At 53.2% G+C, this 26,832-nt stretch overlaps 1 protein-coding gene and 1 non-coding gene across 3 annotated transcripts; both read left to right on the forward strand.

Moving 5' to 3' along the window:
• Window positions 1–309: 309 nt before the first annotated feature.
• Smg9 (SMG9 nonsense mediated mRNA decay factor) lies at window positions 310–23,033 on the forward strand. 2 transcript variants are annotated; one of them, XM_006228450.5, is made up of 14 exons: window positions 310–591; window positions 3,541–3,696; window positions 5,790–5,864; window positions 5,942–6,206; window positions 6,289–6,386; window positions 7,863–7,975; window positions 15,055–15,166; window positions 16,673–16,768; window positions 16,989–17,074; window positions 20,474–20,580; window positions 21,117–21,224; window positions 21,342–21,470; window positions 21,649–21,793; window positions 22,561–23,033. In XM_006228450.5, the coding sequence occupies exons 2-14, from the start codon at window positions 3,547–3,549 to the stop codon at window positions 22,637–22,639; spliced, it is 1,563 nt and encodes a 520-aa protein (XP_006228512.1). In that variant the 5' UTR covers window positions 310–591; window positions 3,541–3,546; the 3' UTR covers window positions 22,640–23,033. The 2 variants fall into 2 exon arrangements, with proteins under 2 accessions (XP_006228512.1, NP_001014265.1); NM_001014243.1 differs by lacking the exon at window positions 310–591 and adding an exon at window positions 693–761.
• Window positions 23,034–26,520: 3,487 nt separating this feature from the next.
• On the forward strand, window positions 26,521–26,595 carry Trnaa-agc66 (transfer RNA alanine (anticodon AGC) 66). Its single transcript has one exon. It is a non-coding gene; the product is annotated as a tRNA-Ala (tRNA).
• Window positions 26,596–26,832: the final 237 nt, after the last annotated feature.

Raw genomic sequence — 26,832 nt, forward strand, 5'->3', positions numbered from 1 at the left:
ATAGCTGGGCTCTCCCTTCAAGATCGCGCCTTGCAGCCATCAGTCTTGCACTTGCTCAGTTAAGAATGTTAATTCCCTCCCTTCCACCGCATCCTACACCGGTTGGCCAATAATACAGAAGACCCGGGATTCGAACTCGAAATCTCCAGAGCTGCCCACCCAGCGAAACAGCAGGCTCGATCAAAGAAACAACGCGCACGCGCCTTCTCTGCGCAATTGACTCCCTCGCCTACTCTGTAATCCGCGCATGCGTGTTGAAACCAGCCACTTTCAGTCACGCATGCTCAATGTAGAGCGCACGTTTGGTTCGCTCGCGCCACCCGCCTCGGCGCATGCGCCGAGCCAGCAGCGCGGGCCCTGACTTGGGCTGTGTACTGTGTCTTTCTCTTCTTCCTCCTCTGGAGCTTCCGGGACACCAAGGCCTGTTCCGGAATAGCCGGCACCCGCTTTTTCTGCCTCTCTCTCTCTCGCTTGTGACCTTCCGGCGCCATTTACCGGACAGGTGGCTGTGGAGGACCTTCCCCGCCCACGCTGCACTCCGTCACTCAGAGCGCGCGCCGCGACCCAGGAACTAATCGGCAGCTGCCTTAGGTAAGGGGGACGGCGCGAGTCTGCGAGAGGCGGTGCGCCGACGGGGCGGGGCTTGAGGGGTGGGACGTATTCAAGCCCCGCCCCCGCTCTGCCGTTGAAAAGTCGCTGGGCGTCTGGCCAATGGGAGAAGGAACCTGAAGGTCTCAGATTAGTGGCGCCGTTGGTTGGAGGTACAAATACATTAATGGAAACTAAAGTATCCCGCTGGAGGAACACATTAATGAAAATTATAGTCACTGTAAAATGTCCCTGTAGCGCTAGTATGACCCTCCTAATAGCGTCAGGAGGAAATTGTTGGATATACTCCCATAGAAGCCGACACACACAAAGCAACTTGTCAATTCTGGAAGATTCTCCAGGAGAGGCGCCTGAGATCTGAGAGGGGTGGGAAGACAGCTCAGACTGTGAAGTGCTTGTTTGCAACCGTGAAGACCTGAGTTTGATCCCCAGCAGCCACATAAAGAGTGGAGAGTGGTGGCCAGATCTCGTGATCCTAGTGGTGGGTAGGCAAACAGGCAGAGGTGCAAAGGGCCTTGGCCAGCCAGTGTAGCCTAATAGACTCCAGGTTCCATTCGTATTAGACTAGATACCCTGTCTGAAAAACAAAGTGGGGCTGGTGCCATAGCTTTATCAGGTGCCACCACAAGGCCAAAGAATTGATTTCCATCCCTGGAGCCTACAGGATGGAAAGAGAAAATGGTCTCTCAGAAGTTGTTACATGACCTCCACAAATGTGGTACGACTTTGTGCATGCTTCCACACAGGCATGTGTGTGCAGGTGTCACACACACAAAGAAGCCCAGGAAGCTCCTACCCCAAGAATATGCAGATTAGACTTCGTTTCTGTGAGGTCACTGTAAGAGCCCTGTAAGTAAACAATTACACCAGCTTAGTAGTTCATGGAGAGCTCTCCCCGAGAACTCTGGAAACAGCATTACAGGTCCCAGAGTGCAGGTAGATGGTGTCTTAGGTTCTGGATGGTTCCCCACAAGAGCTGTTAGGTAGACTGAAATACTGATTCCAGAGCAACGTGCGAGTGGACACTTCACTTACCTGAAAGAGGGCTGGTCACAGTGAACAGACACTTTGGTGTGAGGACAGGATCCCCATGGGAGCAGGGAATCGGACTCTGAAGCACTGGGGAGGTCGTCAGGATAATAGGGGAGCAGACAGTTAATTGCAGAGGAGGACGGAGTGCCAGTCTGTGGGGAGAGGGCCTTAGACAGTAAACAGTCATTTAAGACCTGACTCATTCCAGCAAGCATCTGTTAGCAGGCCCTTGTCCTCCTTGGTCAGTCCATTTGTGGCTGGGGAGAGGTCACTCGGGCCTGAGAGGAGCTAGACAAGCCCCCACATGGCTAGCAAAAGTGCCTCGTCCATCAGTTCTAGTGTTTCTCAGCAGCCCGCTGATGTCATTGAGGCCTGAGGTGAACATGGGGAGGGGTTTGAGGGAACACAATGAGAGGGACAGATGTTGGGTTTGTAGGTCCTAAGGGCCACACAGTCACCACCTCTACTGCTTCTGCTGTTCACAGAAGGCAGCCATAACTACTCTGTCACTCTGGGGCCAGGTTCCAACGAGAGCTTGCGTGTGGAACTGGGGAAGACCGCAGATTTGGTCTGTGGGCCACAGTTTGCCAGCCTGACCTTTGGAACCAGAGCAGGCAGCCCATAGGGTCCTGTGGGCATGAGCACCCAGGGCTGTCCCTAGAGCCCATTCTGTTGTAAAGACCCCAGGACACCGGTCCCAGGGGCCTGGAAACAGATAACACAGTGGTGGAGAGTAGGTCGCATGGTCCTACAGTCCAGAACACGTTGAGGACTAGACAGTGGAGAGACGTATGTCCAGAGGAAGGGAGGGCTGACCAGCTGGAGCAGAAGGGAAGTCCACGGGAACCTAGTGGGACCAGGTGGGTGAAAGGGCCCGTGGGTCTCAGCCCCACCACCGTCCCCACACATGAATGAGTGATCAAGAGTCCTTCCACTGGGGACTTGTGAGAAAAGGACTCATCGCCTTTGGGGAAGGAGACTGTCCCAGTTCTGTGTGACTGTGCTCCTGTAAGTTGTATTCCCGTTGGAGCATTTCAATAGTGGCAAATAGTTTTGGTCCCAAAAAAGAGACATAGGTTTCTTTCTCACTGGCTTCAGGGTGGACTGCCAACACCTGTGTCGTCTTTTACCGTGATTTCCATTAAGTTGCCTTGAAGGTCAGGGTAGCTGCCTAAAACCCTTTTAGCCAAGAGGAGGAAAAGGCAAAAGACATGGACCTGCTCCTGTAAAGGGGAGTTTCTGAATGCTCCCAAGACACCCTTCTGTTGCCACACCATTTGCCACAACACCTAATTGCAAAAGAAGCTGAGTCGTGTGTTCTGGACGCTCAGCCTCACCAGAATGGGAGAAGTCGGCATATTTAGGAGGCCACTGGCAGCCAGCTGCCGCCTCAGCCACACCTCTTCAGTCGGGGCTGTTTGTTCTGTGTGTGTCTATGTGTGTGGTTCCATGCACGCGTATGCAGTACCCAAGGAAGCCAGAAGAGGGCAGTGGGTCCCTAGAGCCAGAGTTAGAGATGCTGGTGGGCTGTCCAGTGTGGATGCTGGAACTAGGACTTGGGCCTTCTGCGAGAGCGGTAAACACTCTCTCGGGGCTGAGCCATCTGTCCAGCCTCTGGTTTGTTTGTGGGTTTTGGTTTTGTTGTTTTTAAGAGTAGTCAGATGGGTGTGATGAGTACAGGTATCTGGAGGCCAGAGCATTGGTTACTTTGTGTGTGGAATCAGCCCATTCTCTCCTACCATGGATTCCAGGGATTGAACTTAGGTTGTCAGTCTTGCGGGGAAGCACCTTTACCCACTGGGCTCAGAGCTTCCTTTTACAAGGAGGAACCTTCAAGCCGTCATGAGCCTCATGGAGAGGGCGGATTCCCATCGCACCAAAGTCTCCTTGTCCTTCCAGGCGACCATGTCGGAGTCTGGGCACAGTCAGCCTGGGCTCTACGGGATAGAGCGGCGGCGGAGGTGGAAAGAGCCAGGCTCCAGTGGCCCCCAGAATCTTTCTGGGCCTGGCGGTCGGGAAAGAGACTACATTGCCCCCTGGGAAAGAGAGAGACGGGTGAGTGATCCCAAAGATGGCGTGCAGGATTCCAGTGGCTCCAGTTTAGTTGAGCCCCCCCCACAAGCTCATGTCCAGGGGCAGTGGACATGTCAGGAGTGGAGGGAGGGGGAGGGGGAATAAAGGGCCCGTTTTGATGGCATAGCCATCGAAGACCTGTGGCCAGTGAGGCTGCAGCAGAAAGGAGAACCAAGAGGAGGTGGGCTCAGACACCACAGGCTCTGACAGGGCTTGGGCTCTGACAGAGAGGATCTGCATTGGAGGCTAGAGACAGCCTCCATTTTAAAGAGTCGCATGCCACCATCAGCAGTACCTGGCATCATGTGCCCCTGCTTCTCAGAGTGCTTCCCGGTCCTTCGCAGGCACCCTGGGACCCTGTGGGCTCTGTATCACGCACAGCTCTCGGGGTAATGCCCTGGTCTTCCCACAGTGTCAGCTATAATCCCTGAAGAAGCCGCTGTGAATTCCTCTGCAAGCCTTTTTACACCCGCCTTATATCTGTCTGTAACCTCTTCCTGCAGTTCTGTCGTGTGTGTGTGTGTGTGTGTGTGTGTGTGTATGTGTGTGTGCATTCGTGTGTGTGTGCATGCGTGTGTGTGTGCATGCGTGTGTGTGTGCATGCGTGTGTGTGTGCATGCGTGTGTGTGTGCATGCGTGTGTGTATGTGTGTGTGTGCATGCGTGTGTGTGTGTGTGTGTGTGTGTGTGTGTGTGTTACTTAGCTGTCCCTGCCTCATGAGCACACTGTTACCCCCCACCCTCAGCCTCTATCCTGCGGTTGTTCTCTCAGAACTGTCCTTGCCAAAGCACTTTGGGTAATCCTGGGGTTCTGCCGAGCCTGTGAGCCAGTAAATTGTCGGGGTTTAAGGAGATACAGTCCAGCGAGGATCCACAGTAACCTTAGGCAGAAGCAGCCTGAAACTTGGATCTTGCCCCTCTAGACTAGGGGTGGTCCAGAGGCAAGAGGAAGGAGTCCATTAGCCTGTGAGAGCAGGGCAGGGCCAAGGCTTGACAACCAGGATAGCAAAGCATCTGCCATGTGTCAGCTGTCCTACTGGACAATAAATACACAGGCGGTTCCCCACTGTCCTATATTAATCCTGTGATAGTGGAGCTCCTGCCTCACCCCCACAGTTGAACAGATAGGAGTGGGTTACCAGTTACTTAGGTTAGGTCTTACTTGGATTACCAGTAAGAATATGTTCCCACCCCAGCTGCCAAGCTCCAAGTCCTCACTGCTTTGCATGAGTGTGGTCCAGCAGAGGAAGCTGTTGGGAGTGGTAAGGAAGTCAGTCTAGAGTCAGGTTCTGTATATGGGTTTCTTAGCCTCAAGGAGTGGTAGGTACCAGCACCTGGGTATGTAGGCATACATTTTTGTAGCCTACTTTTAATAGGTGTTAACCTCTCCTCTAGCCCATACCACCCAGCAGAGGTGTAGAAGAGAAAAGTTAAAAGTTATTAGGATATGGGGCAAGTGGACCTGTTCAGTAATAGTTCTTTGGGGGTGAGTTCAGTCCTCTCGGTCAGCAGTTCAGTACTGTAGCAAACACCAAATATGAATCAGCAGCCACAGACCTGTTTTCGAGGCAGGCAGATACACATGAACCAGCAGCTGTAGTTCAATCCTGAAGAAACTGCAAGGCTGACTAACTAGCCTGGGGTGAGGCCACGGAAGTGACAAGCTGCTGCAGGAACCTCGAGAGCATGAGGTTCTCTCAGTGGTGGAGGTGTTACCACAAGAGGAGCGCAACAATGCAGTGTAAGGCGAATCAGTACATGTGCGTCATCAGCAAAGAATAGCGAGGTGGATAAACCGAAGCAATGCTCAGTGCCCGTCTCCCACCATCTGCGGGGTCATGTTTATACTCCTTCACCACGGATCCTTCCACATCTTTGCTGTATCAAAATCCCTTCACCTGGGTCTGCCTCAGGAAAGCAGTCTTTAGCAAGACATCATGTCACCCGTCCTTTGTCCCAGCACAACCTCATTGACATAACTGACTTTCCAAACAACCCAGAAGTTTCCCCTGCTGGGTAGGGTGGGGAGGCACCATGGAGGCTCTCTGGAGCAACACCGGCATTCCCTCTCCTCAGGATGGCAGCGAAGACCCCAGCACCAACGTCATGCAGAAAACCCCCATCATCCTCTCAAAGCCTCCAGCTGAGCGGGTAAGCATCGAGAACCTCAGGAGGGAGGGGGTGATAGGAGGGCTCCCCAGTGGCTGACAACCTTCTTGTACCCACAGTCAAAGCAGCCACCACCTAGTACAGCCCCAGCTGCACCGCCAGCCCCAGCCCCACTGGAGAAACCCATTGTGCTCATGAAGCCACGTGAGGAGGGGAAGGGGCCTGTGGCTGCAACAGGGGCTTCCACCCCCGAAGGTACTGCCCCACCACCCCCCACGGCCCCTGCACCACCAAAAGGAGAGAAGGAGGGGCAGAGACCCACACAGCCTGTGTACCAGATTCAGAACCGGGGCATGGGCACTGCTGCCCCAACTGCCATGGACCGTGAGTGGACCCCACAAGGTGGGCAGGGACCAGCTCCTGTCTCACAGAGACCCTCACTGTCCTGTCTCCTCTCTCCATCCAGCTGTGGTGGGCCAGGCTAAGCTCCTACCCCCGGAGCGCATGAAGCACAGCATCAAGCTGGTAGACGACCAGATGAACTGGTGTGACAGCGCCATTGAGGTACCTACCACCTCCCCAGGTCCCGCACCTCTGTCCACAGCCTCCCCAGGTCCCGCACCTCTGTCCATACCCATCCAGAACAGCCCTAAGGCCCTGAGAGAAGTTCCCATCAATCGGGCCTGAATTTCATCTAACTTAGAGGGCTGGTAGTCGAAAGTCATGGTCTGTTGACAGTGTGAAGGGGCTGAGCACTGAGCCAGGCCTTGTGCATGCTAGGCAAGTTTTCTGTTCTTGAGCTCCAGCCCCAGCCTGTTTTTGACTCTTGGTTCAGAAGCAGGGTTTTACTAGGTTGCCTAGACTGACCCTTGAGTTGTCTGTCCCCTGCCTCAACCTCCTAAAGAGCTTGATGGCGGGCCTGTGACGCCAGGGCAGGTTGAAACCCGATTGCTCTGACATCTCTTGGTAGATACCCCTGCTGCCTTATACCCCAGAACTCCTGTGCCTTTGCACACCAGAGGAAGGTCCTGACCCTGCTCCCATACTCCTATGTCCAACCCTGCGCTGTCCTCATGGTACCAAGCAGAGGCTCCTTCCCAGCAGCCCTTGCTCTAGTTAGAGCCTCACATTGGTAGGCCTGTGCCTCTGCTCTGGCACTTTCCCACAGCTGCGCACACTCTGGAAGGACTGCCCCTCCCACCCCCTTAGCCAGAGCCTGTTAGTGCTGCACACCAGAGCTGTGCATTACCTGGCTTTGCCTGCTTGCTTCACAATGACCCTTTCTGCAGTGATAAAGTGGCTTGTTTGAACTATCTAGTGTGGCAGCCTCAGTGCACAGGGCTACTGAACAAGCCCTTGACATTGTAACCCCCTAGGGCTGAAGACAGAATTGTCAGTTTTGTTTCAGTTTAATGAAGTGAAATAGCCACATGCACTCAGGCTACCACAGTGAACACCCAGTCTTGGGTAGTTTGACTTTAAGGTACAGAGGCTCATTAAACCCTGGCCCTGGGCCAAATGTCTTTATTCTGAGTCCCTCTGGTGATTCTGGATAACTGCCAGCAAATCAGTTGGCTTTTGGAAGAGGCTCCTCTGCCCCCTGGTGGTAAAGATCAGCAGAGCTGGTGGCCTGGAGGCAAAGGTTGCAGGTGTTTATAGACCGGCTCCAGACATAGCCACTTGGCTCTGATCTGCTGCCACTTGTCCTCTGCCTTGAGCAGGGGACCTGACTTGGGCCATCCTGCCTGCCTGCCTCTCCTCTCCTTCCCAAGTAACTGGTTCGCAGCCCTCCCTGCTCCTGTTGTTTCTGCCTGGACCCTGTAGGTCGGTGTGGCCCTGTGCAGTCAGGCTGTGTGACTATAGACACAGGAGGCTCTCCTCGCTCAGCTTCCCTGACTCTAGGCTGTGGGTCCTTACATATGAACCTGCCACTTTGTCCAGATGAAGGGACAGGGACTGACCAAGTGGGTGGGTGAGCCCGCTAAAGGGTCCTGGCTGCCCTGTCAGGCTGTGAGGCTCATGTTCCCCATTGCCCCCCAGTACCTGCTGGATCAGACGGACGTGTTAGTGGTCGGTGTCTTAGGCCTCCAGGGGACAGGCAAGTCCATGGTCATGTCACTGCTGTCAGCAAACACTCCAGAGGAAGACCAGAGGTGAGGGGCATTGGGAGGGCTGGAGGAGGCTGGGGGAGCAGGGGAAGGTGACACACCCATGGGGAAGACCAACTGGGTATTGGAACTGCAGGGGTTCCAAGTGGCTACCCCTCCCTGGCCTCACCTTCACAGATAGGAAAAGTGTGGGCTAGCTGAGTCTAGCTCCCAGCCAGGAAGGGGAATAAAGTCACTAAGGCTTTTGAAAGGTGGCGGCTGCCACAGGCTTAAGTGCCAGATCTCCCCTAGCTGACCTCGGGCAAGTCAGCTCATCTGCTGTTCAAGTGCATTTATTTTATTTTAATGCGTTTGGGTGTTGTATGTACGTGTGTGTGTGTGTGTGTGTGTGTGTGTGTGTGTGTGTGTGTACGGTGTACGTACTACTTGTGTGCTTGGTGCCCAGGAAAAGGCTTCAGATCTGAACTGCTGTTACAGATGGTTGTGAGCCTCCATTTGGGTACTGGAAGTTGAACCTGGGTCCTCTGGAAAAGCAGCCAGTGTTCTCAACTCCTGAGCCATCTGTCCAGCCCCTCAGTGGAGTTTAAAAGGATGGCGCAGCTGGCACAGAGCCCAAGAGTTAAGAAGGGTGCCTCATGATCTGGGAGATAGGGCAAGGAAAGAGATCTGGGGGAGCAGATTCTGCACTAGTCCCTGTCCTCCTGTGTTTCTGTGTGTGGGGAAGGACTAGGTATGAGGTGCCTGGCCTGTGCGTGGGTCTTCAGTGGGGGAGGTATGATGAGGTAAATGATAGGGTTAGACTCAGGAGAGGTTAGGAAGGAGGACCCAAGCTACATCCTGACCTGGGCAGAGCCGTGCTGCTGTGCTGTCAGCGAAGCCTGGCCCTCCTAGAGTTAAGCTCTCCAGATACAAGTGGGGCAAGTGACCCCTGTCACATGTACGGCGCATTAACTAAGCCCTGCACCCCTACCCGCAGAGTGACCTGGCACACAGCCTAAGTCACATAGGCCCCATCTCTCCCTGTCGTGCACACATGGTCACACACATGTCTACCAGGCTCTCTCTACCATCTCTTAAAGGCCGACTCAGCTCAGTGCCTCTCTCTGGACCCTCCTCTCTCCCCCACACAACTGAGCAGGGAAGGGGACTAGAAGAACTGGAAAAGACCAAAGGAAGACTCAAATTATGGGGTGAGGTGGGGTGGGGTATGTCTTAGAGTTACTATTGCTGTGATGAACCATGACCAAGAGCAAGTTGGGGAGGAAAGGGTTTATTTCACTTCCACTTCCACATTGTAGCTCATCATCAAAGGAAGTCAGAGCAAGAACTCAAACAGAGCCAGAACCTGGAGGCAGGAGCTGACTCACAGACTATCTCTATGGTGGGTGCTGCCTACTGGCTGCCTTCCCTGGCCTGCTCAGTCTGCTTTCTTATATCGCCCAGAGCCACCAGCCGTGGGAGGACCCACTCCATTTTGGATGGACTGTATCCACAGTGGACTGGGCCCTCCCCCATCAATCACTAATCTGAAAATGCCTTACAGCAGCGGTTCTCCTGTGGGTCTCAACTGTTTCAGGGGCTGAACGACCTTTTTCACATGTTATGATTCATAACAATAGCAAAATTGCAGTTATGAAATAGCAATAAAAGTAATTTTATGGTTGGGGTCACCACAATACGAGCTGTATTAGAGGGTCAGAGTTAGGAAGGAAGAGAACCCCTGCCCTAAGGCTTGCCTGCAGCATGATCGTGTGAGGCTTTTCCTTAATCGAGGGTCCCTCTCAGATGACTTTAGCTTGTGTCAAGTTGACACAAAAACAGCCATCACAATTGAGCCCTTGTCAGCTTGACAACAAGCATCTCTGTTAAACCACCACTGTTCCTTTCTCAGTGACCCCCAAGTTACATTAACTTTAAAAGTCCCTCTCTCTTACAAATTGAAACACGTTAAAAGTTAAGTCCCTTTAAAATATCCATCTCTTTAAAAACCCCAAAATCTCTTAAAAGTTCAGAATCTCAACTGTGAGCTCCTGCAAAAATCAAAATTAAGTTAAGTACATTCTTCAGGAGGGAAGAACCAGGTCACAGTCACAGTCACAGTCAGACGAACACCAGCAAGATGAATAATGATGCAGGGGATTCACTCGCCATCTCTGGGCTCCTCCAAAGGCCTGAGCCACTTCTCCAGTGCTGCCCTCTGCCGCACACACAGTGTGACTTCTAGGCTCTGGCTGGCTCCACTCCACTGCTGCTGCTGCTGCTCTTGTGGTCGTCCCATGGCACTCACTGAGTCTGCTGCAGTGGGGCTGCACTTTACCCATAGCCTCTCACAGGCTCTCCTCATGGCGCCAAGCCTCAAGTCCTTTGCATGATCCCTTCAGTCCTGGGCCTTCAACTGCCACTGAGGCTGCACCTTCACCAGTGGCCTCTCCCAGCCTCTCACAGGGCCTAAGCCTCAGCTGCTCTTCATGACCCCTTCATGCCCTCAGTGCCAGCACCACCTGGGTGAGCCTTACACTGCCAAGTTTGACACTGGTGCAAGGTACAACCTCTGCTACCTCTGGAGCACACTTCAGAGTGCTGAATCTTGGAAGTTTTTCCTGGAAGATTTCACCTCAGTGATTCTGGTCTCTTCTTAGTCATGGCTAGTTTTTCAGCTCTAACCGACCAGCATCCGCTGTCCCTAAAGCAAAGGTTTCGCTTCAGTGGTGCAAGTCTCGTGTTATCATAGCTGGTCTTCAGCCAGCCCCCGCTGACCAGAGCCACAGAATCTTAATTCAAAACCAAATAATGGCCCCCATAGAGCCTTCCCACTTTCCTCTGAAACTTCCCAGCCAGGCCTCCGTCCTTTGCACTGTTAACTTTCTTTTTCTTTTTCTTTAAAGATTTATTTATTATTTATAAGTACACTGTAGCTGTCTTCAGACACACCAGAAGAGGGCATCAGATCTCATTACAGGTGGTTGTGAGCCACCATGTGGTTGCTGGGATTTGAACTCAGGACCTCTGGAAGAGCAATCAGTGCTCTTAACCACTGAGCCATCTCTCCAACCCCCGCACTGTTAACTTTCTTATCTTTCTAGATCCCACACAACAGCCCACTGAGGCTCCATGAAGTTGAGAGAAAATATTTAATCTCAGTTAGGGGCTTGTAACCTGCCTTTGATCGTTCAGTTCCCAGATAAAAGGCAAACACTTTTATTATTTACAATAAACCTTTATCAGCACTAAAGCTAGGCAGATAACCACCCTCTGTGCTAGTAAAATCTATTTCCTATCGATGACCCCGAGTTATTACTGTGTTTCACCTGGGCTGCTCTTAACTCTAATTGGCCAGTCCTTAGGGCTGTGCTGCCTTGACTCCTAACCCGCAGATTGCATTTCTTACCTTCCTCTTTGTCTCTCCTTGTAGACTCCTCCAGCCTCAAGCCTGGGAACCCCAAGCCCTGTCCACCTCAGTTCTGCCCATCTGTAGGCATCTTTATTCACCAATCAGGGATAACTTGTGGGCAAGGTCACATAGGTCATTTGGGTCTGTGCTAGACTTGCTTGCCCCTACGGCAACCAGGCCTTGGGGACCTGCACTTAGCATCACAATACATAGCAACAAACCAGACCTCAGCACTCAGGCATTCAGTCCAAAGTTCCAGAGTCCCTCCATAATCTTCCCCCAAGACATAGTCAGGTCTGCCAGAGCAGTATCCTGCTCCTGGTACCAACTTTGTTTAACCAGGGTTCTCATCCTGTACTGGACACCGTAACCAAAGCAAGTTGGGAGGAGAGAATTTATCATCGAAGGAAGCCCCGGGCAGGAACCTAGGGCAGGAACTGCTTGCTTCTTTAGCTTGCTCAGCCTGCTTTCTTATAGAACCCAGGACCAGAAGCCCAAGGATGGTGCCGCCCACAATGGGCTGGGCCCTTCCAGCATCCATAACTGATTTTAAAGATGTTGTATGTGCTTGTTTGTAGCCCAATTTTATGGAGGCAGTCTCTGAATTGAGGTTCCCTCCACTGAAGCAAAACCTTTAGATGTCTTTAGCTTGTGTCAACTTGACACAAAACTAGCCAGCACAGGAAAGGTCTCAGCACCAGACACAGTAAGGGCCATGCTGTCTCCAGGAGCTAGGGCTAGGCTCTCCACAGAAGGTGCCTTAGCAGCACAGATGGGTGTTGGAGCCCTTGAGTGTGTTCCGAGTCTCACAGTTTTACTGTGGTTGGATTTTGTTTAGGGATAAGGGCTGTGTTTTGTTTCTTTAAGACAAGGTCTCCCTACATAGCCTAGGCTGGCTTCTTTACCACAGTCCCTCTGCCTTGATGTCACATTTTTCTTCCAGGGAAAGGGCCCGTAGTTCTCACCAGGTCTCAGGGCCTAGTGGAGACCCAGAAAAGGTTAGGGGGCACTGTGGCCTGGGCCATCCTGTGCTGTGCTGCTATAGCTCCTGGGTAGCCTCTCCCATGTCCCCTCAGCAGCAGGCACAGCCTGTGCTCTCCTCAGCCTCCGGAACTGAGAAGACATGGACTCAGTTACCCTTTATACCCATGCTGACCGTGTGTGCAGTAGACGTTGGTTCTGGCTCTCTTAGCTCCTGGAGGACTCACCTGATTTACATCTGCCTCCCTCACTGCATTCGCAGCCCCTGCTCCCACCTATCCCCTCCCTGGACGGATGTCAAGACCCACTGAGCCAGTCTCTGCCTTCCCTCACTTCAGCAAATGTGTACTGAATTCTCCCTGCGTCGCAGCCCCTGTCCTTGGTGCTGGGTTACACAATACGCATGACTGCCTTAGCCTGCCTTGTGGGATTGTTTTCTGGGAAGTTTGTAAAGAGAATCCATCTGGCACGGTGGAGCTGTTTGGCTTGCTGAAGTATGGTAACAGCCAGGCATGTGGTGCAGGCCTGGGTCCCAGATTTCAGGAGGTGGAAGCAGGAGGATCAGGCATTTGAGGTCATCCTCAGCTACATGAGTGAGTTCAGCCACATAGTGAGTTCAGGGTCATCCTCAGCCACATGTGAGTTCAAGGACAGTGTGAGTTACGAGCAAACAGGAAGGGGAGTCAGCCCAGTGATAGAGCACTTGCCTAGGTAGCTGCCCGGAGAGGGACTATGGTCTCAGTTGTGGTACTGTGAGAAAAGGTGGGGAAATGAGGCCGTGCCCCTCCTGTAGTCCTGTACACAGCAGCACAGAGATGCTTTCCATCCAAAATCTCTTCCTTGGCTCCCTGCTTCAGGGCGTGGGAGGCTCCTACACCCCAACCGCAACTCCTACCTGTGCTCCATGAAGAGAGGTCTCCGTGCCTCTGCCAGCTGGCGCTCCTGTCTCAGCCTGGCCTGTTCTTGCCTCTTACCCCAGCTTTGCCCTTTGTGCTGCCCTTGCCACAACCCGTAACAGCCCTGCTGTGTGTCCTTCTGTCCTCTCACCACATGTCCTTCCTGACACAGCACCGCTGTTTCCCTCCGTACAGCAGAGCCCCATCCCATCGACATTCCTCCTTCCTCCTAGGCCCCGGGCGCCACAGTTAGTGAGCTAGGCAGACGTGAGCTGGGGAACAAACCCAGCGAGAGAGAAGGAAGTCTTGGAGCAGTGGCACTGGCTCCTTTGATGCTCTGTCCTGGGGTCTGCCCAGTGGCAGCAGGGGCAGGGGCTTCTGCAGTGTTCACTGAGTAGAGGACACTTGCTCCATGCAGGCATCTTCAGGACAGGATGCGGTAAGAGCCCCCTCTACTCCACCCCATCCCACCCCTACCACCTCCTGCCGAGGCCGGTCCTGTCATCCTGACTTCAGACTGAAAGCAGCAAATGCTGTCCCGGCTCCACTAACAGGAAGCACAGGGTGGAGATGCTTCTCTGCTATGCCCTGGTGCTTGGTGATTGACAAGAGCAGTTGCTTTGATGGTCTGAGGGCTTTCGTGTATGTTAGCCTCACAGCAGCCGCAGGCCTTGGGGCACAGAATCAAATGGGTCCAACCCTCAGTCTACAGACCACATGTAACCCAGGATGGCTATGGACACAGCCCCACACAAGGTGTTAAATAACTTAAACCACTTTCCAGTTTTGTAGCTGAAATATGTAATTCTCTGTTTTAATTTTTTTTAAAGATTTATTTATTTTATTTATGCTAGTATACTGTGGCTCTCTTCAGACACACCAGTAGAGGGCATCAGATCCCATTACAGATGGTTGTGAGCCACTATGGTTGCTGGGAATTGAACTCAGGACCTCTGGAAGAGCAGTCAGTGAGTGCTCGCTCTTAACCACTGAGCTGTCTCTCCTGCCCTAAATTTTTATTTTTATTTACACATGTAGGTGGCCATGAGGCCAAAGAAGGGAAGGGGATGCCCCGTTGCCAGAGGCGAGGTTGGTCATGAGCCACCTCACCTGGGTGCTGGGAATGAAGCCCAGGTCCTCTAGAAGAGCAGGACACTCCTAACCACGGACCCAGCTCTCTAGCCTAAGTGCACAGTCCTGAGCTTTGTAGATGGCGAGACATTGGTGTCACAGACCAAAGGTCAGGCATACTTGGTTGGCTTCTATCATTGCTTCCATTAAAAAAAAAAAAAATGAGACGAGGTCTTCATGGGTAGCCCTGGCTAGCCTGGAACTCACCGTGTAGACCAGGCTGGCCTCATAGAGATTGACCGGCCCTTGCTTCCTGAGTTCTGGGATTAATGATACATACCATAGTGCCTGGCTATTTTTATTATTTTTTTACAACATAGTCTCACTGTGTGGCTGGGCTAGCCTGGAACTCGCAGAAGTCGGCTTGCCTGGACCTCCTGGCACTGGGATTAAAGATGAACACCATGACTCTGCCCTCATCCTCTCCATTTTACAAATAGCAAACAGGCAGGAGGGCTTAAGGGCCAGGAGGACAGAGTGGAGCTCTGCAGTCTCTGCCTGTGCACACTGGAGTCTGCTGACTCCCTTAGCTGGACTGAATGTACCTGTGTGTTGGAGTGAAGTTGCGTGGTAACAAACATGTCGTCATCCCCCAACCATAACCACGGATGGAAGGCCTGGGGCTGGCAGAGTCTCAGCTCCAATGTCCACCTCTCGGGTTATTCTCTGGGCATGAGAGGAGAGGAGCCAGAAAGCTCAAGCAGCCCTCGTTTTTCCCCTCACAGGGCGTACGTCTTCCGGGCTCAGAGTGCGGAGATGAAGGAACGAGGGGGCAACCAGACCAGCGGCATTGACTTCTTCATTACCCAAGAGCGGATTGTCTTCCTAGACACGCAGGTGCCAGCCCCAGCCCCTCTCCCTGGCCCTTTGCACCCTCCTATCAGAGTGTGGCCTCCTCCGTTCACCTCTGCACTGTGGCCTGAAGGATCGAGGGGTCTCTAAGCCTTCAGGGGTGGCCTGGGTCTGTGTGGGTCCAGGTCCTGAACTTCAGTCTTATCAGCTCTGTGACCTAAAGTTAAGCTCTCCCCCTGGCCTCCTCTTACCTGACAGCGGCGTGCATGTGGGCTCTGCCTCTTGGGAGCTCTGGGGAGTCACTGGAGTGGTCCAGCGCAGTGCTCGGCCAACACCCAGGACGAGGTTCTTGCTCAGGCTTGACCTGCCATGGAAACCTGAGCAGCTCTCCTCAGCACCTCAGCCTGGAGTCAGGCTCTGTGTACTGCAGCCTTCGGGCTGCCATCCTCACCCTCGTGACGACTCAGCAGGGCCTCGCTCTGTCTCAGTCTGTTCTCTTGACCTGTGTGGTCTTGGTCAGGTCCTTTTCTATTTCTGCCCCTGAGTTTTAGAAAAGGGGAGTCACCCTGCCTCCCTGCGTGCCAGGGAGGTTCAGAGAGTAAAGTCTTAGCAGTAGCGTAAGCCTGAGGGTGACCTGAGCTGGATGCTCGTGGCTGTCAGTACTGGGGTCCGAGAACAGTCTCTGTGCTTTTGCCTATTTGCCTGGCCCGTGCCTCCCTTCTGAAGACTCTTGTGGTTCATGCTTCTGGGACATTTCCAGCCTCTGGTGCCACTGATGTCACCTCCCTTGTAGTGTGACTGGCTGCTGCGCGTCTCCCCCACTCCCTGCGCCCAGCACATTGTTGGTTCCCTCTTGGCAGAGCAGGGTTCTGATGACAGTGGAAATCTGCCGTCTGAGGAGGGCTTGATGCAGGAATTCAAGGACCTGCACACAAGCTGGGCCAGGTCAGAGGCCAGAGGTGAGAGAAGAGAGGAAAGTTCTGGGAAATAGGGCCAGACTGACAGCACCTTCCAGAACAACTCGCAGATTGCTGAGAGCCAGTGAGACTGTCAGACTGAGTTTGCAAGTTGACTGTGACTTTAAGGAACATTCAGAACCACTGGTTCTCTAACATGCACTGATGTAATTTGTAAATCCACACCAGGTTTCACACTAATCATTTTTTTGACCTAAGTAATTATTTCAGCAAAGCTTTGGAAACACATGAGACAGCCAACAAAGAGTCGTTGAGGGGATGGGGCTCATTCAAGCTGTGTGAATTTACCAGGAGCTGCCTTGGGCACCAGGCCCTTGAGAACAGCAAGGCTTGACTCAGAAACTCCTGGAAAGATGCGTCTGCTTTGGAGTGCAGTGGTTAGCTCCTCTTGCTGCCAGCCCTGCACTAGTTAGAAGTGGCCTGCCTTGCCCAGGCAGGGTTTGCCTATGCTCTCAGAACTTACTCCATGGTAACCTCCCCTTCCCTCCCCTCCCCTCCTCCCCTCCTCCCCTCCCCTCCTCCCCTCCCCTCCCCTCCCCTCCCCTCCCCTTCCCTCACTATTCATATCTTGCAGCCCATCCTCAGCCCGTCCATCTTGGACCACCTCATCAATAACGACCGCAAACTGCCTCCGGAGTATAACCTCCCTCACACCTATGTGGAAATGCAGGTGAGGGGCTAAGAGAGCCTGCCTGCCAGAGGCTGGGCAGTGGGGAAGGGGCAGCTCTGGCTGAGGTGCAGACCCGGCCTGAGGCAGTCAGACTGCTTCCCACCTGGCCACATTTAGGGCTGGCCAGTAAGGAAACAGGCCACAGTGTTGCACACAGAAAGAAGCGAAGTGTGCCACAGCCTTCCCTGCTGGCCCTGCAGCTGTGTCCCCGCTCCCACAGTCCCTGCAGATAGCTGCCTTCCTCTTCACGGTCTGCCACGTGGTGATCGTCGTGCAGGATTGGTTCACGGACCTCAGTCTGTACAGGTGAGTGCTGAGGACGGAGCCTCAGGCCAGGACCTCACCGTCCCACTCAGCAGCCTACGGTAGATCGATCCCACCAAAGTCGTCTGCTGTCTTCTCCCCGGTGGGCACTAGGCAATGGTTGTGGCAGGGATGGCTGCTTCCCCATGGCTGTGCAATGGAGCTCCCTCCCTAGTCCTCCGCAGCCTCCACCCAGTGCAGTAGGGCAGAGCTTCAGACAAGCTTAGGAGGGGTCTCATAGCTTCCCACCCCTCCTGGGAGGGGAGCCGGTGGTCAGCAGGCCAAGCCATGGTGGTCTTTTGCCAGTGGGCCCAGCTAAAGTCATGAAAATGGCAGTTTTATGTGGAGGAAAGGCCTGTGCAGCACCCCTGCAAAGCACACACCCCCTTCACAGGCCTCACCTTTCTCAGAGTAGAGGGGATGCCCTTTCTGTGCTGCCGGGATAGGGCTCCACACCATCAGGAAGGACACCCGGGCATCTGGCTAGCCATGCAGTAGCCATGCAGCTCAATCACACGGCGCTCCTCCTCATGCTCTTGTCCCTGGCCGGAAGTGCTTTGTTTGCGGATCCTCTCTGATGCCCAACCTCAGGCCTTCCCTCTTCTTCCCAACCCCCACCATGGCACCTTGCCACTCTGCAGGGACACCACAGGTCTGATGGCCTCCCTCGGTGCAGGATCCCAGCCTACATGCAGTCTGACCTAGGCTGGTGCAGAGTACACGGGGCCAGGCTTCTTCAGTCCTTGGAGCCTTGGTCTCCACCAGCTGTGTCTGCAGCAGGCATGTGTGCTGTGCTAATTTCTTACCCAGCAAGCCTGTATTAAAAACACACAACCATATACAAATATATACGATATATATTATATTTATACTCTACACGCCTAGACTGGGCAGGTCTATCACTATCCTAACTTAGTCCCAAGCCATGAGACCCCTTGGCACTTGTAGCTCCTCTAAGCCATCTCGTTCGGCTCCATCCTCCTGTCGCCTCTTCCTGTGTCTTTCTCCCTCCGCCAGTCCCACCTTTCCCCTCCACTGCCCAATCATCGATCAGCTCTAGCATTTATTTGACCAATCAGGATGGGGAGGTCACCTGAGTCTGTGGTCTACTTGTGGAGGGGGGGGCAGCTCTTCTTGAGGAAGCAGAATTAACATCAAAGTACAAACAGCACCATGGCAACCTGCAACATTTCCCCTCCCTTTTTGTCCAATTAAAAGGCCCTTTTCCCTCAGATATAAATTGAGCACAATCCTTATAGTTAGTAAATGGTAAAATATAATACACACTTAGCACCAGTCTGTCATATTTGTCAGTTTAGATAGAGTGCTCTAGTATCTGTCCCACCTTAGAGTCTGAATTCTGTAACTTGAGTTCCGTTCTGGTTTTAGTTTGCATCACCATCTGAAAACCACCCTTTCAAATCCATATCCTATCTCAATGCTAAACAACTTGTTTGCTTGTGAGACTATAACTAGTATTCAATCCTGTCAGAAACTCAAAAGGAATTAAATATTACCTGAAAACGTGAGAAGCACAAAATACAGCTTCTAAAACTTAAACAGTTGTGGAGACGGCTGACCACCTGGACAGCCCCCTGATTTCTTGTGACGTGGGAACATCGGTCTTCAGCGTTGTGGCCCAGGACGACCTGACAGACCCAGCAGTGGAGTAGGAACGGGAAGGACTAGCTCACCCGCTCACCTGTGTCGGCAGAGCTTAGCAGTCGACTGTCCCACATGTGTTTGTCCTCTTTGGACTGTATTTTGTCTGCAGATGAAGTAGGCAATTCCTGCCCAGTGGCTGTCTTCCACAATAAGCAACCTCAGCTGGAGGTGAAGATGCTCAATTCCCCTTTGAGCCGCGACGGGGGTACCGTCAGGAGCAGACATGGCTCGTGGTCAAATGATCCTCAATAGTGAACTAACATGAAATGTCACATTGTGCGGATTCTGACAGTTTTGAAGACTCTCTGTAAAGTATATCGGAACTGTTAAACCCTAATTACCCTGGCCAGTTCTGTTTCAGCACATTGGAAACACTGTATTACCATTGAATCAGAATGCAACATAGCATGGGTTTGTTATCCGGCCCCCACCTCGTGTTACTCATCATCACACACAGTCGTAGTAGCAGCTGCAGAAGGCCTGGGCCACAGCCTCATATTCCTAAATGACTTGCTCTTGGATATCCAACTCCAGATGGGGCTGCATGGTGGGTCTCCCCAACAGCAGAAACAGTCTTGCTAGGGTTGCAGCAAGAGTGATACAGTTCTGGAGCTTCCCCTGCTCGCTCATTCCTACAAGTAAATTAAAGCCGCCCATGCCAAGCACTGGGCGCACAGGTGGGAAGAAGGCAGAGCAGGCGGCTTCTGTGGGATTTGTGTTCTGTGGGGCCCATGGTCTGCAGGTGGCCCTCGCAACTGTGGGTAAACACTTAGGTGAATGCCCGAACACTTAGCAGTCTCATTTTCCATTAGATAACAGGTTTGTTTTATTTACTGCTACACACTTGGAAAATAGCACGAAGTGAAAATACGTCCACATAAAGACCTGTGCACAGGTATTTATAGCACCTTTGTTCATAACGGCGCCGGAAGCCGCCAGCACGCCTGCGAGTGGCTGAATGATGAAGTGGGTCCATCCTGACAATGGAGTTAGCACTGGAGAGAAAGGAACTGTCGGGCTATGAAAGGAGTGGAGGAGCCTTAAATTCATATTGTTAAGAAGCCAGTGTGGAAGGCTGCAGAGTGTGCGATTGCAGTCATGTGACAGCGTGGAGGAGGCAAAGCCTGGGGGCAGGGCAGGGATGGGAGTAGGCAGGGTAGGGACTGGGGTGAACAGTCACAGCACGGACCACAGGGGACCCACCCGGCCCCGCTGTGCTGCAGTCCTCTTGCCCACATGCATCTTCTCGACTGTAGTGTCTGCACAGAGGTCACCAAGCTGACCACGGCGTGCAGGGAGGACTGGGTGACTGAGGTGACGGCACATCAGTCTGCTGGGTGCACACGGAGGAATGTGGCGCACTGCTCTCCTCTGTGAACCTAAAACTGGTCAGAAAGTGGTTTTTGGGTTTGTTGGTTGGTTTTATGCTTGGTTTGTCGGGGTTTGTTTTTTTGTTGTTGTGGGGGACTGGTTTCTGCATAGAGCAGACTGGCCTCAAACCCCAAGTGGCTAGAACTACAGACAGGTGCTGATAAAACCTGACTTTCTTACACACACACACACACACACACACACACACACACACACACACACAGATGGTACAGGTGTCCAGGGGCTGTTATAACTCCGAAGTTGCATGTGCAGGGCTGTGGCTCTCATCATCTCAAGGGGAGTCCTCCTCAGGATGTGGGAGGGGGCGGGCATGCCTGATGTCAGCCCCTCACTCCAAACCCTCAGGTTCCTGCAAACAGCAGAGATGGTGAAGCCATCGACTCCATCCCCCAGCCATGAGTCCAGCAGCGCGGCAGGCTCGGATGAGGGCACTGAGTACTACCCGCACCTCGGTGAGAGCCGCTCTGGGGCCAGAGCAATGGGCAAGAGAGACCTGGGGAGCGCTTCGATATTGGGAAAGGGGACAGAAAGGGTTAGCTGGGCCTTCCTCTCTGACCCACACTGCTTCTGTGTCCTGGGCATCCCAGGGCTGCAGAAACAAGCCCTGGGTTGATATGGGTGCCCCATGACCTGCTCACCCTCCAGTCCTGTGTCCTGCTTCTCTGCATGCTCTGCCCTCCCTGATGCTGCTCGTTGAGCATTGTGCTCCTGCACACACACACATGTGCACACACACATGCACATACCCTGATCTTTCTACCTCAGGTCGCTGCACTATGCCCTTTGAGTCTGTCTCCTGTAATGTCCTTGACCACACAGCTGTCTCCGTCTGTCTTTCCATCAGACTAGGGATGCTAGATGAAGAACTCAGGTCTGGCTTGTGTCTGGGTCCCCAGCATTGCCCTGTTCACAAACACTGAGTGGCCTGAACTAGTGGGGACCTGGTGAGGCCAAGCTGTCTGTCTCACTGCTGCACCCTCCCACCCAGTCTTCCTGCAGAACAAGGCACGTAGGGAGGACTTCTGTCCCCGGAAGTTACGTCAGATGCACCTAATGATTGACCAGCTTATGGCACATTCCCACCTGCGCTACAAGGGTGAGCCTCCCCAAGCTTCTCAGAGAGTCCATGCCACTCCCCAGATGAGCCTTCCCACCTGCCAGTCCCCCACCCCAGCCCACAGCTCAGGCTGCAGCTGAAGCATCTGCTTCTCAGGGACGCTGTCCATGCTGCAGTGCAACATCTTCCCAGGGCTGCCGCCCGACTTCCTGGACGCTGAGGTCAACTTGTTCCTGGTGCCCTTCATGGACAGTGAAGCTGAGAATGAGAACCCACCTCGAGCAGGTAGAGTTGCCCCAGGGGACAACTGGGTCATGGGGGGGACAACCTGCCCTGGGTTGGGGGAATTCTGCCTTGCCACTGGTACTGGGGCCTTTCTCAGGACCATGTGTTTCAGTGCTAGAGAGGTTTGGGAAGAGCTGTTCTGAAGCAAAACTCTGAAATACCCACCCCGCTGTTCCAGGGCCTGGATCCAGCCCCCTCTTCTCCCTGCTGCCTGGGTACCGAGGTCACCCTAGCTTCCAGTCCCTGGTCAGCAAGCTCCGCAGCCAGGTGATGTCAATGGCTCGGCCACAGCTGTCGCACACAATCCTCACGGAGAAGAACTGGTGAGGTTCTTTGGAATGGGGTGCATTTGAGGCACCCACTTAGTGCAACTTGGAAGGTTCTGTGGTGGGGGAACCTCAGTAAATTCCAGCTCTCCTGGCCTTGGTAACCTGTAGCACTTCTGCTGGGCCAGCAGGGGGCAGTTGTGTGTGACTAACCCAAGGGCCTCTCGGGCTTGATAGAGGGTTGTTTTGTTTTGTTTTCTGGAAGACATTTAGGGCATGGTAGTTCATGTCTATAGTCCCAGCACTCCAGACTGAAGCAGGAGGATCATTGTGAGTTCAAGGCCCACTTGAGCTACATAGTGAGTTCAGACCAGTGTGGTATACAAAGTGAGATCCTGTCTCAAAAACAGATATTTAGGCTCAAAGGAAATGTCACATAGCAAAGTCACACACTGGCCACTCACTAGCTGGGAGAAAGATCAGTGAGCCTGGTTAAGCTTGGAGATTTATTCAAGATCGAGAGTGCCCCCCACAGGTGCTGTGCTTGGCTCCCGCCTGTCTGCTGGTGGCACACTCTCCTACCCTACTGGAAGCCCCGCCCACTGCTGGCAGATCTGGATGGGAGAGAGGCATGGCCTGGTGCAGCAGCCTCACTCCCTTACCTCTGCAGTCTGCGGGGTTGGGAGCACAGGCAGACCCAATCGCAGACTCTAAGGACAGGGCTTCGGCTCTGGCCATTGGCTGAGCCATTGGTTGAAGGCTCTGGGAAGCTCACTTGTGAGCTGGAACTTATTTGGGCCTTGGTTTCCCACTCTGACCCACAGGTTCCACTATGCTGCCAGAATCTGGGATGGGGTGAAGAAGTCCTCAGCCCTGGCAGAGTACAGCCGCTTGCTGGCCTGAGGCCGAGGGAGGAGCAGCATGCAGGGGACCTCCCTGTCCTGTGGGCTGTCCGGTGGACAGTGAGGGTACAGCCATCCTCCAGCAGGGGAGGAGAGTAACAGGCCTGGCAGAGGGATCGTGGCTTGGCTTCCCGCCAGAGATTCGAGGTGTCTGAGGCCAGCCCCTCCCTCACATGGGGGCTGCTCACAGGGTGACCAAGAGATCCCACCCCCAGCCTGGTATGAGCAGCCTTTCCCAAATCTCCATAGAGACCAGCAGGAGGAAGAGTCAGCATGTCCCCAGGAAGCCTGACCCCACTGAGTCAGACTCCAGGCCTTCCCAGGGAAACAGGGTTGAGGCTGGAGAGCTTTTCACGGGCGAGGATCTGATGGTTCAAATAAACGTGGTCATAGGAGCCTGCTCTGGGGTTTGTTCTTTCTCGGACGGAGGGCAGCAGCTAATCCTGTCACTAGTGCCTGCCTTAGGCAGAAAAGGTAGAATTGTCAAGTGCGGTGACCTATAAGCCCATCAGATGATGGAAACAGGAGGATCAAGAGTTCAAAGCCAGCTTCAGCCTCTCACATGAGACCCTGCCTAAATAAATAAGGCCATCCTGTAATGTGCTGTGTTTGCCCCTATCCCAGCCCCTTCTCTCTCCCTTATGGACCCATTGACTTGGTAACAGCTTCTGTCTCCCGGCCTTCAGACCCCTGCTCACTCACACAGTGGTTGGTCCTTCTCACTTCTGCCTCCCAAAATAGACCTCAGGTCAGCCTAGCTCGGTCCACACCACAGCCACCAGCCTGCCTGGCTACCCTTTGCCTCCCATCTCCTTGGAGGCATTGTCCTTCCTGTTCTGTTCCCATATAAGGGGCATCCAGGAGCCTCTTGAACAGGCATAGCTGAGGGGAGCAGTGGAGGGCAGGCTGGAAGTGGGGAGTCCATGCAGGTCTGCAGAGAGCAGAGCTCGGTTTGGGAGGTCCGAGACCCAAGGCACACCATGGCACTCTGTACCCAGACTTCCCTCGGGTCCTTGCCCCATGCAGATGACTTGTGTTATTGTTTGAGCAGAGACTTTCATAAATCTATTTTACAAGTACACTGGGCAGTCATGCTGCTGCATCGGCTGCAGTCCTGGGCCACAGGTCCGCACACTCCTTCCCAACTGGGTCTTTCATCTCACCTGTACTGTTTACCGTAACCCTGCGTAATCAAAATCAGCATCCCATCCCTTTGGGGGCTTTGGTTGTTGAGTTAGCACTGCTGGATGCACCTTTTGCTTGGCCCTAGTTGGCCTTCGTAACTGGCCATCACAGTGTAAGCCCCACCAGCAGCAGGACGGCTGCTCAGCCGTGCCAGTTACCCTCACAGACACGATACACGGAATTTAAGCTCCTCTATTATCACACTTTGTACTGGAAGATCCTGGGGAAATCCAGAATTTGCTCTGGAGGACCCACGTTCTCGCTTCAACATCTCGAGTGCTCAGTACCAGTCAGAAGGGAATAGGAGGACACTGGGATGTCTTAAAATCCTTCGGGGCTGTACCCTCACAAAGTGATTCCAAATGCCAGGCCCCCAACTGCAGAAACCCTGCTGCCCCCTCCACCCAAGGTAGCCTGTTCTTCCCTGTCAAAACCTGTTTCAGCCAGGCAGTGACACGCATCGGTAGCCCCAGCACCATCAAGGCAGCAGGGTCACAATTTCCAGGTCAGCATTGGCTACACAGAGATCAGACCCTGTCTCAGGCATCCACGGTCAGACCAACCTAAGCTCATCCAGGTTTCACAGGGAGTGGCCTTGGGTAAGGAGTTTGCACCCGACTAGGGCAAGAGAAGCAGGCCAACAACCAAACCTCACTCCGGAGAGAAAGCCTGAGTTCCAGTCCTGACACCACCCAGCCTGGGACAGATCTGTGTCCTGTGGTCCCTACCGTACAGCTGGATCAGCTCCATGTCCAACAGGGATAACGAAGGAGGTGCCATCTGTGTCCAGGGCACACGTGTGGCTTTCAGCAGTGGCGTCTTGGTTTATGGAAGAACTGGTTGCATTGCTCAGTTTGTCTGGCAAGGAGTCAGGTGATGACTCTAGAGCTGGCCAGCGTGTCCGGGTTCCTGAGCAGTCCCTCTGCCCAGCATTCAACAGGTTGGAAGTCGCCTTGTTACCTAACCAGGTGAGCTGTGGATAGCCCTTCTCTAGGAGGGGTGTTGAGATGGCCAACACTGCAGCCAGAAAGGCCACCCAGGCCTCTGTGCAGACCTCAGCCCCACCAACTGCACATGGCCTTCAGCGAGTGACCAGACCTGTCTAGGCATCTGCTTTCCCCATCTGACATTTTTTCGATCATGCCTCTGCTGACTCTGAAAATGCAGATTTCACGGAGCCCCCAAGTTTCCAAATTTACATATGTGGCTGTCCTCTGTCACCAGTGTGATATGAGCCAACTGTGGGGTTTAGTCCAGTCACAAGATGTGACTTTAAACAACCCCTTATCCTACTCTGGACCTCGGCTGGAAGGTGGAAATATTTCACCCAGCCCAGAGCCCACACCTGCCAACGCCATCCCAGACCTGAGAAGCCCTGGACTTCTGGAGACAGGGAAGTCTGTGCTTGTCTCAGAACAGATGGAGTAGAAGCAATTGCCCTGGCAGCATTGTGTACTCCCAGACTGACGCAGGAGGATTGCCACGAGTTCTAGGTCAGTTTTCACTACAGAGTGAAAGCCTGTCTTAAACAGCTAGCTTGTTCATTAATCTCCACATGCACACTATGGTGCGCGCGTATACACACACACACACACACACACACACACACAATTTTTTTTAAAGGAAAGAAAAGTCAGTGCGCCTGTCTCTAGCAGGTAAAGTGTGGCCCACATGTGGACAGCCACAGCTGGCACTGCCTCTGCCACAGTCCAGGGCCCCAGCAGCAGTATGTTCTCGGCATCCTGAGCACTGCCGGGGCTGCCACTGTGCTCCCAGCATTCAGAACTCAACCTATGACAGAATGGAGATGGCAGTGTGCTCTGAGTACCCTTTCTCTAGATTCCTCTGCGTGCCTGTCCTAAGTGGTTAATGTTAGTGACAAGTGCACCTTGCTGCCTTGGCTTCCACCTTTAGGTCTGTCAGAAGTTGTTTGAAACCCTGGTATAATTCATCATCTTCGTCCAGATCAACCTCGTCCAGCCCTGGGATGGTTTGAGATTTAGCCCGCTTCTTCATGTCAGCCTCACACGTCTCACAGGAGCTGGCCACAGTAAAATTTAAAGTCAACGTGACAATCTCTAAAGAGGTTCTGATTTAAGCAGGCTTCACCCACTGCACTGGGGATGATGTCAATGGAAATTAATAAAGTCATAGCCCCACATGTGTCCCTCCCTCTCTCCCTTCTCCCTATTACCTCTTCCAAATAAAAAGAAATCAAAGTAAGTGAGTTTAGTAAACCAAGCCTGTATTTCAGCTACTTGAGAGGCCGAGGAAAGATTGAAAGTTCAAGACCTGCCTGGACCATAGAGTGAACTTGAGCAAGTTAGTTAGATCCCATCTCAGAATAAAAAATAAAAAGACAACTGGAGTTATAGTTCATCTGTAGAGCCCCTGCCTAGAATCCCCCAGTGAGGTGCTGGGGGTGTGGCTCAGTGGTAGAGCCCTGCCTAGAATCCCCCAGTGAGGTGCTGGGGGTGTGGCTCAGTGGTAGAGCCCCTGCCTAGAATCCCCCAGTGAGGTGCTGGGGGTGTGGCTCAGTGGTAGAGCCCTGCCTAGAATCCCCCAGTGAGGGGCTGGGGGCGTGGCTCAGTGGTAGAGCCACTTACCATTGGAAAAGCACTAGGTTTACTATCTCTTCTCAATAAACACAGATAAATGAATGAATGAACGAATAATAAAAGTTAAAGCAGCCCTGGGTTTGGGGATTTAGCTCAGTGGTAGAGCATTTGCCTAGCAAGCACAAGGCCCTGGGTTCGGTCCCCAGCTCCGAAAAAAAGGAAAAAAAAAAGTTAAAGCAGCAATGTCCACAGTACTTGAGGCTTTGCCAGCTGGAGGACCAAGAAGAATAATATGGCTGTTTTATTAACATATGTTCACTGATGGTCCCCGCTCATAACAGCTGGGAAAGGAGATTGCCTGCTCACGCTGGCACTGAGAGGAGGAAGAACGGCTGAGGGTCATCAGGTAGCTTACAGGCCATCAGGAATGGGACCCAGAGCCCTGCTTCCA

The sequence above is a fragment of the Rattus norvegicus genome, chromosome 1 (genome assembly GCF_036323735.1).
Source record: "Rattus norvegicus strain BN/NHsdMcwi chromosome 1, GRCr8, whole genome shotgun sequence".
Classification (NCBI taxonomy): Eukaryota; Metazoa; Chordata; class Mammalia; order Rodentia; family Muridae; genus Rattus; species Rattus norvegicus.

Coding starts and splice junctions, on each gene's coding strand:
- Smg9 (XM_006228450.5), top strand. CDS start 3,547: ATGTCGGAGTCTGGGCACAGTCAGCCTGGGCTCTACGGGATAGAGCGG. Junction 7,976..15,054: donor ACTCCAGAGGAAGACCAGAG/GTGAGGGGCATT, acceptor TTCCCCTCACAG/GGCGTACGTCTTCCGGGCTC. Junction 21,794..22,560: donor ATCCTCACGGAGAAGAACTG/GTGAGGTTCTTT, acceptor TCTGACCCACAG/GTTCCACTATGCTGCCAGAA.